Raw genomic sequence first — 12029 nt, 5'->3', positions numbered from 1 at the left:
GATAATATTTCAAATATTTTGGGTGTATCCAAACTAAAACCACGTTTTTCCAAGCCTTTTTCTTGTCAATATTTAGTCTATGTATATGTGTTATAATTTAATGTTTAAATTTCTCATTCATTTATACCATCAGTCATCAGATTGCTATTTTATGTCAAAAAATAACGTACCTCTAAATAAAAAAAGTTTACACTCTGCTCTGCCCCAACTCTATCATTTTTAGTCTATCTCATTCCCCTGCTGTATTTGTTCTCATAGCACTTCTCATCATGTAATCTTTTATAAAATATATCTGGTTATGTGTTTTTAAAATCTACCTTCCCCACTAGATTAAAAACACCATGAGGGCAGGGACTTTGATTTGTTGCAGCTATATCCCCAGCTTCTTCAGCAGTGCCTGTTATATATCAAGCATTCAGTGAATACGTATGGAATAAATGATTGAAGTTTTGGTAGTGGGAAAATGCTTATCTCTAGAAGGATTATCGTATTTAAGTTTTAGTCCAATATCAGTACTTAGGTTGACAAGGGTGGTAGAAGAACGCAAGGGAAATTTTACCTTCTTCGCATATAAAACAGGACTAGGGGATGAGACTAAAAAATTCTGAGGTTCCAATGACTAGGTCAATATGTTGACAAGAGTAGAGGGAAGTTGCTGAATTCTTGAAGCAACCACCCTTGTTCACACTGGTCCCTGAGGCTTCATTTCCTTTGCAGCTCTTGGTGACGGTGAGAAGCAGCAGGGTGCTTAGGTACTCTGACTTTTTTTCAGCTTTCAAACCATAGAGAAGTGTGAAAATTAGGTCACACCTCATGAAATTTAAATAATAAAACAATCTATCTAGATAACTCTACTTCTTCTGCTGTATTTTACCTCTAAATGGGCATTATTATTTTGGAGTTAATATCACAACTTGAGGTGGGTTTTTTTCCTTTCATTTTGGGGATACTGACATTTTTTACTCTTATTCCTCAGGATGGATTGGGAAGATGAATATTCCCATAATTCTTTTGACCTACATTGTTTGTTAAATTCATTTCCTGGAGACTTGGAGTTTAAGCAGATCTTCAGTGACATTGATGAAAAGATAGAACAAAATGCCATAAGGTAAATATTGCTAATTTTAAAACAACTTGGTTTCATGTTTCATTTACACGAACTTTTATCTAGTCTAATTTTAGTGTTTCCTGCTCTTAAGAAAATTTTAGGTTTTAATTATCATTAACTTTCCTGAAAACACATTAATTAGACCCTCCCCTCTAGAATATAACATGATTTTCCTTATCTGATTACTACTTTAAATAAGGCTAAAAAATATAGGCATTGCCTTCAAATAGATAAAGTTTGTTGAATTACTCTTGTTGGGAGGAGGAAGTTTTCCTCTACCCTTCTAGGTTCTTTTGAGTGGTCTAAGAATTAAATTGACATGAGACAGATGAACAGGAGAAAATCAAACAAAAGTGTAATAACATGTATACATGGGAGAGAACCAGAAAAACTGAGTAGCTGGCCAAAATGGGCAAAATCCTCACCTTAAATCCCATTCTCAGCTAAAGGCAAAAGAGGATGTTGAGGGTGGGTAGAGTGTCTTGGGAAGTTACCAGGAAAAGCACAGTAAACAAGGGTAAGGTTGTTATGCGGATTTAAGTCAGTACCTTCTCCACTGCTAAGAGTTTCTAGAGATCCTCTGCCTGGTACAGTGAGGGAGACACCCTTACAAATGGAGATTTTCCTTATAAATGTGAATGTTTCTAAGAAAAGGGTAGCTAGTGCTTGGTTTTCAGAGTGTTTACCATGTGTGTGTTTCTTAGAAAACAACCAGCTTAAAATAATTTAATATGCCAAAGAGACATATTTTAGGGTGGCAAATTCTGCTCCCCTAAACTGTTCATGATTTCTTAGTTTGCCAGTATTGATGGCCTGCATTTTCACTAATAGGTTTAGACTTAAATATTCTCATTTGATGGATAAGCACAGAAATTCAAATTTTGGAATTAAGGTATTAAAATAAAATCGTAGTATAAGGCCATGGATTGCTTGAATTGCTGAAAGCAGAACATTAAATTATTTTTATGTAATGTTTGTCATTTTAAGTCTCCTCACTTAGGAGGCTAGGGAGTCCACCTATGCAAGGTTAGTCTTTATCACCTACTCCAAAATTAGTGTTTCTAAACACTGGGGGAAGCAGGGACAGTTAAGCAGATTTCCATTAATACATATTCTCTGATAGAAAGGACTTTGTCTTCATATGCATTTGGACCCTAGAGTCAGTTCACTTATTTCAATCCTTTTGGTCAAAGATTCTAATAATTCATCTCATGTTGAAACCGTGTAACTCAGATTGGGACTTGAACCCACGGTGTTTTAATTAGAATCACTCACCTCGTGTCTGGACTTACTGAGGCTCAGGTTCTTTGTGTCTCAGCGCAGAAGGAATTCAGCAAGAGGCAAAGTGATAGGCAACGAGTAGATTTATTAATATAGGAAGCTTGTGAGAGATGCAAGCAGACAGGTGGGGGGGGCTCTTCCCCAAGGATTAAGCAGGCTACATTTTTATAATCAAAGGAAAGTGGAACAGGGGGAAAAGACCACCTTCTTCCTCATTCTTCCTCATCAGGCTTACATCACCACCTCCTCCTTCTTACCGGGCAGGAGAGTATTTGACCCATGAGGTCAAACTAGGACTGTCACGGCACTTATTCAAATCAGCAGAAGGGTGGTAACATATACTAAAATATGTTGAATCATCTCAGGTTTCCATGTAATGAGGGTCTCCTACTTTGGAATGTCACCTTTCCCTTAAATTCCTGTCCTTGGTCCTAAGGATCATTATCTTGTTGAACTCAACCAGCAGAATGCAGGCCTCATTTTTTCTCTTTCACTTAATGACCTGGGGTGTATCTCGTGCTTTTATTTATGACTTTATAGTTAAGCAAGCCTGCTTCATTCCACGACATTCCGATAGCTTTCTTGAGCGACTGTTAACTTACAGTGATCTCCCAAAGTTCCCTAGGTTTCCCTCTCTATCTATAATCCCCTACTGGGACTTCTACAACTCCCTGTGTAACTATCCTACTCTGTCCCTATCAATGTGGGTTACAAATATGCACACCACAGTAAAAATTTCTATTATTGAATGACATATAGTATCTCCTTTTTGAAAATTTAAAATATAGTTATATTGGATTGTCAAAGGCACTGAACCAAGCAAGTGAAATTTTCTTGCAATTTTTTTCTCATGTTTAATATGAGAATACAGTTAATTTTTCATCATAACAATGGGCATAAATAACTTAAATTCAAAAGATAACCTATACTCCAATAAAAATTTTAAAAAACAGAAAACAAACAAAAAACCAAAAGGTAGCATATTGTTGCGGAATTATAATTAAAAACAAAATCTTCTCCCATCCCAGAAATCCTCTCCACAAAGGCAAAAGAGAAAGAAAACACTTCTGTTATTCAATAGGCATTAAACCAAACTGTAATAAGCATCCCAGACGATCTGCTAAGAGATTTCAAAGACAGAAAGGAACCATGCACAGCCCTTTATATAGTCTAGTAGGTACACGCATTACATACATGTTTTCAAGATCAACCATAACTTATAGGAAAAAATGGGGCGCGAGAGGATGGTCATGTCCCAGGTCTCGGGTGAGTCCCAAGTCCCTGGGACAGGCCGTCAAGTGAGGATCCTTGGCTTCACGCAGGAAAGAATTCAAGAGTTAGCCATAGTAAAGTGAAAGCAGGTTTATTTAGAGAGATACACACTCCACAGACAGAGTGTGGGCCCTCCCAGGAGGCGAGAGCAGCCCCAAAATATGGGGTGGTTAGTTTTTATGGGCTGGGTAGTTTCATAGGCTAATGAGTGGGAGGATTATTACAGGTATTTGGGGGAAGAGGTGGATATTTCCAGGAATTGGGCCACCGCCCACTTTTTGGCCTTTTATGGTTGGCTTCAGAACTCTTATGGCGCCTGTGGGTGTATCATTTAGTGTATGCTAATGTATTACAATGAGTGTATGATGAGGCTCAAGGTCTACTAGAAGTCGAATCTTCTGCCATCTTGGGCCTAGTAGGTTCTAACTGGTTTTTGTGGTATCCTGTTTTTCTTAATGGTTTTATCATTCTTTTAGTGGTTGTGCCCTGCCCTCTTCCTTTTTGTCTCATAACTAGCCTTCAAATAGAGGATTTGACAGCCCATTTTTTCACACATGGTTCATCCTAACTTTACCATGATTAAAGAACACCTGTGTTAGCTAGTTGGCTTCATCCTGAGGAGAAGCAAACTTCTTATATCTTTATGACAAGAAGTAGTGTTGCAAATTGGATCAAGGCACCCACTGAAGTTAGGCTCCTACTCTTCACAGAAACAGGGATATAGGGGGGCTATCTCCTCTGGTGTTTGTATTTTGAAAAGATGATTCCCAGGTTCTTGAGAAAGACAGTCCTGGCTGAGAAAGCTGACAAAAGGTCTATCTAGTCTTCCAAGGGATACATTTTAAAGAGATGAAAAAGTCCTTACATTTGCAAGTTTCTGAGGTAAATACTTTAAGAAATAGGAAACGAGGGAAACCTTTTCCCTTATTTTCAACAGGAAGAATTAAGCCTCTTATTTTTAATTTGTATCTGCCCTTAATTTATATGTCTGTGTGTGTGTGTGGGGGGGTGTCTTTTTAAAAAAGAGCATATATATGAGACTTAACCACACTATAGAGTATATATTATAATTTATATTGTATATGCAAATATAAAATGACTATATTAAACTTCAGAGTAATTATGTATTTATTTAATTTATATATATTATATATTTATATGTTTCATGAAACAGTTTCTAACCCAAAGGAACTTATAAATGAAAAGAGTGTTAGCTTGAATAGATTAACAAGTCACTTATCTATATTCTAAAGATGGTTATTATTTTTTTCACTGATACTAAAAAATTTTTTTAAATTGAAGTATAGTTGATTTACAATGTTGTGTTAGTTTCAGATGTACAGCAAAGTGATTCAGTTATACATATATAGAGAGAGGTGGTTATATTAAAACAAATTTTAAATATTTTCTAAAAAGTAACCTTCTTTGTTCATAATGGCCTTAAGGTGCCATCAAAACAAGTCACTGAGGGAATTCCCTGGCAGTCCAGTGGTTAAGACTCTGTGCTTCCACTGCAGGAGGGATGGGTTCAATCCCTGGTCGGGGAACTAAGATCCCACATGCCGCAGGGCACGGCCAAAAAAAAAAAAGATAAAACAAACAAACAAGTCACTGAGCTCTGATGCTTTTGTTATAGACTGCTTCATTTTTATTTGCTAAACCATCTACAGTTAATTTCCTGTCCTACCTGGTCAATAAGAAATCATATTGAGAAGTAAAACAATGATTAAAATACTGTACTTTGCATTCATAAATTGTTATTTAGGTCAAAATTCAGATGTTAGTATTAAAAAGAAAATATGACATGGAATATAAGGATATAATTTTTAAATTAAAAATATTTTATTGCCCATATATTAAAACAAACCTAGAGCAAAACCACCTCAAGTGACCATTGATCTTCACAGGGGATAAAATAAGGGAGAGCTGTATGTGCTGTATGCTACATTTAGAATCAAGTCTATTTTTCATCAAATTCAATTATGTTTTTATTATACTCTAGAGAATAAACATAACAGTATAGGGTGTATATATTTTTAAAAATAAAATACTGAATAATAACCATGTTTCAGAAGAGTGTAAATCATTTCTGCTCTCATTTATTGCCTTCTAACAGAATGGCTTTTAGAAAATTGTATGTCATGGTGAATCAGTTATGCCACACTTACATTGCAGTAGTTGAATTACCCTTGGCATTTTTGTATTCTAACAGTTCTATTTATCTCTCAATGGTTTACATTGAATAAGTAATGAACATCTGTATGATATGGCTTTTCCCAATACTTTTAAAGAAAAAAACATTAGTAATTCATTTTAAAATATGGTATTTTTCCTTACGCTTGAATTTTTAAAGTTGTATTTCTAGCAGTGACCCTGAATTCTAAGTGTGAATTCCTTCCCTCTTCTTAATATCATCAGATTTTATGAGCCACAGGGTCTTTTGCTTCCCAAAGCAGTGATTCACCAGAATGGACTAGAGTGCCCAGAGGTCACTGAACCTTCACCTGCCCTTCAAGAGAGGCTGTCATTCTCTCAGACCATTTTCACTTTTACATCCTCATTTCCATTCAAGTCAGAGCTAGGTGACTCTTAGGTCTGACAGTGAGAATCAGTGATGGTGAATCATTTAATTTTAACACATATCAACATTGGTAGCAGGAGGGTAAATAACCTGCCAAAGAGGAATACTATGAATGTTGTATCCACAGACTCACTTCAGTAACTAAAAACCACATGTAGCACTGAAATCTTTTTTTGAGCTGAATGGAACTTATTATTAGTTTAACACAGTACTGAGGTCCAGAAGTTCTCTTGGGCTTACAATATGACATGAATGATTTTTCTCTTCTTAATGTTCAGTTGGATAGCTATAATTGCATCATTAAGAGTTTCTTTTGCCTATCTGTTTCTTAATTATAGACAATCTTTGTGTGTACCCTTTCTCTTCTTAATGTTCAGTTGGATAGCTATAATTGCATCATTAAGAGTTTCTTTTGCCTATCTGTTTCTTAATTATAGACAATCTTTGTGTGTACCCCAGGATGTAAGTTTTGCTGGCAGGATTTCTACTTTTTTTTTTTTTTTTTTTTTTTTTTTTTTTTTTAATCTAAAGAAAGAACAAAAAGTGCTACCATGGATCATATTGTTTGTCTTGATCCAGGAGAGGTGGTGTCCGGGTGGTAGGGAAGGCATTAACTTTATATTGTGACAGAATATTGGATACATGGTTTCTATAACTTTAACCATGCTCTCTCTTTCAAGGTGGCATATTGGACCACTTCCTCCTCATCATTTTCTGTCACCATTAGCTCCATTCAAATAATGTATGGTGCTCCAACTTCTTTCTCCAGAGTCCTGTATTGTGTGCCCTCGATGCTTTCATTAGACCTCTGCTTTAGGAGGCTGAGATAAGTAGCATAAAATGTGGGATCAGTAGTCCACTAGATGATTATTAAGAGATTCTTTCAGGTAATGCATACATTTTAAGTGTTTGACAGGTTTTAAAAGTATAACTTTTATTTTTATGTGTGTTAGCTTTATCTACTTTTGGCCAAATAGGCATAAGACAATAAAGAATTATAGCTTGGGATATTCCTAAGGAATATTATTATAATTACCTTTTCATGGGAAATAAGGAAAGGGAAGTAAGTGTCTTCCTATTTATAAACTGTTATAATAGCAAAAGTATGAATAATATTGTACTAAGAATCTAGACCTGATGAGGAGATTGAGCCAGCAATAGTCAGGCCACTACTCCCCATTGAGGGTCAGAGTTAATGGTCCAGGGAGAAGTAAGCCCCCCACCCCTGAGATACGAACCAGAGGTGCCAGGTAAAGACAGCCCAGCTGTGAGGTCAAGAACAGGAGAGGAAACACTAAAAGGGGACTGAGCCCTGGTAAGGAGATGTGACTGCTGTGGCTGGCTCATCTTTCCTGTAGATGATTGATGCCTCGAGATCTAACCCAACCCTGACAGCTTTCCCTGGAAAAGATTCTTGTCAAGGATTTAACAGAGTCAACACCTTGTCTTAAAAGGGTCACTAACACCACAGCATTTGCTAATCACAATCTTTATTCTAGAATCATGACTAAGAATGCCTTTTTATGGAACTTGGGATGGAGCTGAGTTGGGGGCCTGCAAAATGGTATTCTTATTTCCTTTATTTCTGCTTTAAAGACCAGCTGTTCTTCATTATATTCTCATTACCTAAAACAACCCTTGCAGAAAGTAGGCTACAGGATGATCAATAAACGTGTCTGTTAGACATCTATTGTGTTTGCTTTAGCTTCAGCTAGTGCGAAGTTAGATGAGTAGAATGTGATAGTTTTCTTTTCCATTAAGTATTTTACATTATAAAAGTAATACATACTCAGGAAAAATTTCGGATGGTAGAGAAAGGCAGATATAAGGAAAAGTTGAGTATGGAAGGGCAGAGATGAGGAAAAGTTTTCTTACTCTTCTGACTCTCCTAGCCTTGGTCTTCAGAGGTACCCTATATTAGTGAATTACTGTATAACTATCCAGAAATGTTCTCTACATAAAGATGTGTGCACCCAAGAATATATTCCCCTTTTTACACTAATGGGAATTTGTGTATATGCTGCAATTAGATTTTTTTAACTTAATGTATTTTTTAAATCTCTCCATAGAACAAGCCAATTCCCTCTTGATGAGCGTTTACGTTATTTGCAGTCTGCTATTACTGCACACACACGTGCATATGTGTGTCCTTCCTTCCTTAGGAAAGTTTATGTGATGGTTTCTTAGAAGGTGTACAATTAGCTGTTATAAAATTGTTCCACAGAAGTGCTGCAGCTGTCTTCTCTCCTATCGGCAGTATATGAAACTGTATGCTGTATGTCCTGCCTCTTCACAATGTGACCATATGTACTATTAAAACCCTCAGTTTGTAACTTGCAGTCAAATCTGTTGTCTGGCTTAGTGATTGAATTTATTGGGGCAATGGAGATAAAGATGTAAATCAGATGTGTTCCCAGATCTCTTCTGATTTTCATTATTATGTATGTTCTCCCTCTCTCTTCTTTTTTCTATCTCTTTCTCAGGAAGAGAATCAAGGGAATCATCACAGAGTAAATGCTGCTGCAGATTCCCTGCATTTCTCCTGATTTCAACTTGTGTGGTTTCATTGGGATAAGCCACATTCTGACTTTAGTAACTGTACTGAATATGGATGCTAGGCAAGCCTCCATAGATAAAAAAGAAAGCACATTAACTTACTCTTGCTTGTCATGGGTATTAAACTGCCATGTCCTAATACCCCTGTAGAACATTTCCGGGAAATGTTCTTTATGTTGTTAACACAGCCCTGTGCCACTTCCATGGAGCTCCCATCATCACTGTAGTCTAGGGAAAGGGATCCGAAGTCAGATGTAAATTTAAGAATGAAAACTGTGCCTTGGGATATGATGCCAGGCTCACTACAGTACTGCCAGGACTACCCGTCATTGACTGGAAGTTGGGGAGTATTTCACAATTGGTTGACTCTTTGGAGAGCGCTTCAGATTTTTTAGATTGGCACAGCCCTACACAGGGTCTGAACTTTCCTGAAGCAATCTGGACCATTCTAGAGCCTCTGTAAACTTTTGTGGTAGGGATTGGTGATATAAAGTAACAAATAATGGAGGGTCCTAACTCTAAGGTTTCCTTTCATACTGTCTTCCTCAGAGAATAACTCTGAACAAAAGGAAGGTTGACAATAGATGGGAATCTTGGGAAGCTATTTCTGTAGTCCAGATGAGAGATGATAAGATTCTGAGCCCTGTCTTTCACAGTAGGAATGAAAAGGGGAAGATTCATTTGAGAAAGACTTAATGAGAGTGTTGTTAACAGGATTTGGGGACAAGGATGTTTTTTCCTGAAAGTGTAGTTAAAACTTTTTGAAATAACCAAAACGTCTCTGAAATCGAAAATAGTTCAGCAAAAATATCTAATTTCTTACTACACTTTCATTAAAGTAGTTGTTTTATAAATACTTTTCTCAGCCTTTAAAAAAATATTCTCTAGAAATATCTTTGTCTCAGGAAAATAAGTTTTTATTTCATGGCTGACTTACGTTTTAATTACATACTAGTTTTTATACATCAGCCCTCTTCCCTAATAATTACTGTTAATTCCAAGGAATTTTAATAATCTCTTTAGATGAGCTAGACTTATCTAAAAACCAGAAAACTCTTATTTACCTCACAACTATTTCTTGGTGTTTTTAAACATATGATAGAATTGAAAAAGCCTTTTCCTTAGACTGAATTTATGTTGGTGAAAGTATAAACAAGAGCACCAAAAATGTAAAAACTTAAAAAAATTTTTTTCATGTTTACATTTCCCATACTGTAGAAATAATCTTTAATCTCTGTCATTTTTGACACCTCTACCTTGATCTAAAAAAATAAGAATAAAAAATCTAACCTTCTATGAAAGCAAACCTATATGTTCTCTACAACCTTTACATCAAAGAAGTTCTAATAATTTTACCGGTAGAAGATACATTTTTTTCTCTTTGAACTTGTCTGTGACTGAATAATGAAGACTATGTGTTTTCAATCTTGAAAGAGTTTTCACAGTCAACTTAAGTGCCAAGATTTTATGTCATAATTATTCTCTTTTTCTCAGTTCCTCTTCCTGTTCTTAACTACACCAGCCCAATATTAATCATCTCTTGTGCTGTTGTTGTTTAGTGCTGTCTGTTTAGTTATAGGACATCTCTGTCCTTTTGGAGTAAGATAGTGCATATATACATACACACATACATATATGCATAAATGTAGTTGTGACCAAAAAAATAAATTTATATTTTTTATCATCCAAATAAATATATTGATCATTTTAAAGTGACATGGCAGTGAGATCAGATGATCAGCAGTGAATTCTCAGGGGTCAGGGATCAGGGACTTCTAAGCACAATGATTTCATTAGTTTTCTTAAAGCATCAATATCCTTGCATATAATCTTTTCTACAGGGAGAAGCCTTTTCTACACCTCCCAGAGGCACATTGAGTGGCTCCCTCCTGTTGTACTCTATTGTACTCACTTAACACATCATACACACAGCTCTTATCAAGTCTTACTGTAATGTAGTTATCCATTTACAGGCTTATCTCTCTCACTAGAAAGAATTCCTTTAGGGATGGGACCATGTCTTATTCTTGTTTAGGCCCTTAGCATATATCACAGCGCCTACTACATATTCAGTATTCAGTTAATGTTTATCAAATATGCCCTCATTCAATAAGTAATTTTCACACTCAGAGGACCTAGGATTGAATGTTGAATGAGAAAATTACCACAGATATCCTTTTAAAAAGCATACTGCATGTTGCATCTTAAAAATGGTTTATAAATTGATTTATACACAGCCTCTTGGTAATGCATCCACTTGCACACACCATTAACTTGGATAATTCAGTCATTATAATTAAAGCACGTTGGGGTTCAAATTCACTAAGAAGTGTTGAGACATATGAAAAGGCATAAAGAATACTATGATAAACATTCATGTGCCCACCATCCAGTTTAAGGAATACAGCATTACAACTAGTGCTGAAACTCACTATGTGCATCTCCCCAGTCTCATCCCATTTCCATCCCCACCCTGCATTTGGTGATGTTGCTCATTCCAGCACATTTCTTTTTTTTTCCCAAATGTATGTATGTAAGTACATATTTATTATTAAAGTATAGTTGATTTAAAATACTGTATTAGAGTAGAGGAACAAAGATGGCAGAGTAGAAGGACGTGCTTTCACTCCCTCTTGTGACAACACCAGAATCACAACTAGCTGCTGGACAATCATCGACAGGAAGATACTGGAACGCGCCAAAAAAGATACCCCACATCCAAAGACAAAGGAGAAGCCACAGTGAGACGGTAGGAGGGGCGCAATCACAGTAAAATCAAATCCCATAACTGAGTGTTGGAGGGTCTCCTGCAGAGCTGGAGGGTGGCTGTGGCTCAGCATGGGGACAAGGACACTGACAGCAGAAGTTCTGGGAAGTACTTCTTAGCGTGAGCCCTCCCAGAGTCTGTCATTAGCCCCACCAAAGAGCCCAGGTAGCCTCCAGTGTTGGGTTGCCTCAAGCCAAACAGCCAACAAGAAGGGAACCCAGCCCCACCCATTAATAGTCAAGCAGATTAAAGTTTTACTGAGCTCTGCCCACCAGAACTACAGTCAGCTCTACCCACCACCAGTCCCTCCCATCAAGAAACTTACACAAGCCTCATAGATAACCTCATCCACCAGAAGGCAGACAGCAGAATCAAGAAGAACTACAATCCTGCAGCCTGTGGAACAAAAACCACATTCACAGAAAGATAGACAAGATGAAAAGGCAGAGGGCTATGTACCAGAT

At 36.7% G+C, this 12029-nt stretch overlaps 1 protein-coding gene across 3 annotated transcripts in view; it reads left to right on the top strand.

Moving 5' to 3' along the window:
- Positions 1–12029, top strand: part of KIAA0825 (KIAA0825 ortholog) — a 467916-nt gene that overhangs the window by 75403 nt on the left and 380484 nt on the right. For all 3 annotated transcript variants that reach the window (XM_024123740.2, XM_055086663.1, XM_055086664.1), the window contains one exon: positions 977–1108. In XM_024123740.2, coding sequence (XP_023979508.1) covers positions 978–1108 — 131 coding nt within the window. In that variant the 5' untranslated portion in view covers position 977. The remainder of the gene's footprint in view (positions 1–976; positions 1109–12029) is intronic.

This window comes from Physeter macrocephalus, chromosome 8, assembly GCF_002837175.3.
Source record: "Physeter macrocephalus isolate SW-GA chromosome 8, ASM283717v5, whole genome shotgun sequence".
In the NCBI taxonomy this organism is placed as follows: domain Eukaryota; kingdom Metazoa; phylum Chordata; class Mammalia; order Artiodactyla; family Physeteridae; genus Physeter; species Physeter macrocephalus.
Note: the sequence above shows the minus strand (reverse complement) of the source record. Positions and strands in the feature narration are given on the sequence as shown.